General features: G+C 46.6%; 1 protein-coding gene across 2 annotated transcripts in view; it reads left to right on the top strand.

Annotated features, from left to right (window-relative positions):
* The first annotated feature begins 232 nt into the window (after positions 1-232).
* LOC119594771 (chymotrypsin BII-like) overlaps positions 233-1,351 on the top strand; it is a 2,628-nt gene continuing 1,509 nt past the window's right edge. Inside the window, exons 1-5 of one of the 2 annotated variants that reach the window (XM_037943863.1) lie at positions 233-285; positions 416-494; positions 701-845; positions 943-1,109; positions 1,234-1,320. In XM_037943863.1, the coding sequence (XP_037799791.1) occupies positions 241-285; positions 416-494; positions 701-845; positions 943-1,109; positions 1,234-1,320 (523 nt within the window). In that variant the 5' untranslated portion in view covers positions 233-240. Of the gene's footprint in view, positions 286-415; positions 495-700; positions 846-942; positions 1,110-1,233; positions 1,321-1,351 lie in introns of those variants that run through there. The other variant, XM_037943864.1, reaches the window with a different exon arrangement.

Below are 1,351 nucleotides of genomic sequence, written 5' to 3'. Positions count from 1 at the left end.
CGCTTGGCATTTTCTACCGCTTCCCTTGAGAGAAAAGAAAAATCTGTGCAATCCATGGAAGTCCCGAATCAACAGCCTCTCAAGAAGTTCCTAAGATTATACCTTGAGGAAATGAGGAGAGACCTTTCTGCTGCAATGTTAGCTTCTAAGAATCTCGATAAGATGATAACAGGCGTGTGATGGACGAATCGGGCCAGATATATAAGGAGCGAAGATTCAGACGCGCCGGAGGTCCATAACATGATCGAAAAGCTCGCATTTTTCCTTTTGTTCATCTCTACTGCTGTAAGAGTTCATCATCAACTCATAAATCCTTGAGCAGGATATTCTTAGCTTTTCTTTGTTTTAGATATTTCTTGCTATCTATTTTCTTTCCACTTCCCCCTACCTCTAAGCAGATGTTTGTGTCTTCTAGAGCGGAAACCCAGCTGCGGGGAAGCCATGGCACTGGAAATCCCGAAAGCCACTGGTGGGTCCCCGCGGATACCTCCCTGGTATGACACTTTCTTCCTTTCGAAATTACGCTGAGGAGTGGTGAAGGGTTCGATCTAAGGGAGTGTATTTTTAAAAACAGCTATATTTAACAACATTGCAACTTTGGCGTTGTAGAATTGTGATTTCAGACACGGCCTAGATTCAGATAAGCCAGTAAAACTTGATGTATGTACGAGCAACAATAATATTTTGCTTTATGCCCTAGCCACGCCCTACGCTGCGACCTGTACCGAGGCCGTTCCTCACTCGTGGCCCCACCAGGTGGCTCTCTTCATCGACCACATGTACTTCTGCGGCGGTTCCCTTATCTCTAGCGAGTGGGTCCTCACGGCCGCTCACTGCATGGACGGGTGAGTCAGCGTTCATAATACTGCTGACATCACTGCATTTATTTGTCTCACTGAATTTCATATAATGTAATTCCCTTTTGTGTCCTACGCTTTTTAGTGCCGGCTTCGTCGAGGTGGTGCTGGGCGCCCACAACATAGTCGAGAACGAAGCTACTCAGATCTCCATGACTTCCACCGACTTCTTCACTCACGAGAACTGGAACTCTTGGCTCCTCACCAACGACATTGCCCTCATCAAGCTGCCCAGCGCGGTTAAATTTAATGGTAACTTTCTTATCACAAAGAGAGAGGTAAAAAACTTGTCTTCCACAGTACCCAAAGATAATGTGATATTTCTTTATATTAGCGGAGGCTTAGCTAACATTCTTGTTTTCTTTTCCTTTGCTAGAAAACATCCAAGCCGCCAGACTGCCATCGGTCGACGTGTCTGCCGGCACTGTAGTTACGCCCACAGGCTGGGGCGACCGGTGTGGCGGTGAGTCTGTCTCGCGCACATTCTTACATAG

This window comes from Penaeus monodon, chromosome 34 (genome assembly GCF_015228065.2).
Source record: "Penaeus monodon isolate SGIC_2016 chromosome 34, NSTDA_Pmon_1, whole genome shotgun sequence".
Lineage (NCBI taxonomy): Eukaryota > Metazoa > Arthropoda > Malacostraca > Decapoda > Penaeidae > Penaeus > Penaeus monodon.
The sequence above is the reverse complement of the archived record's forward strand: the minus strand, read 5'-3'. Positions and strand labels throughout refer to the sequence as shown.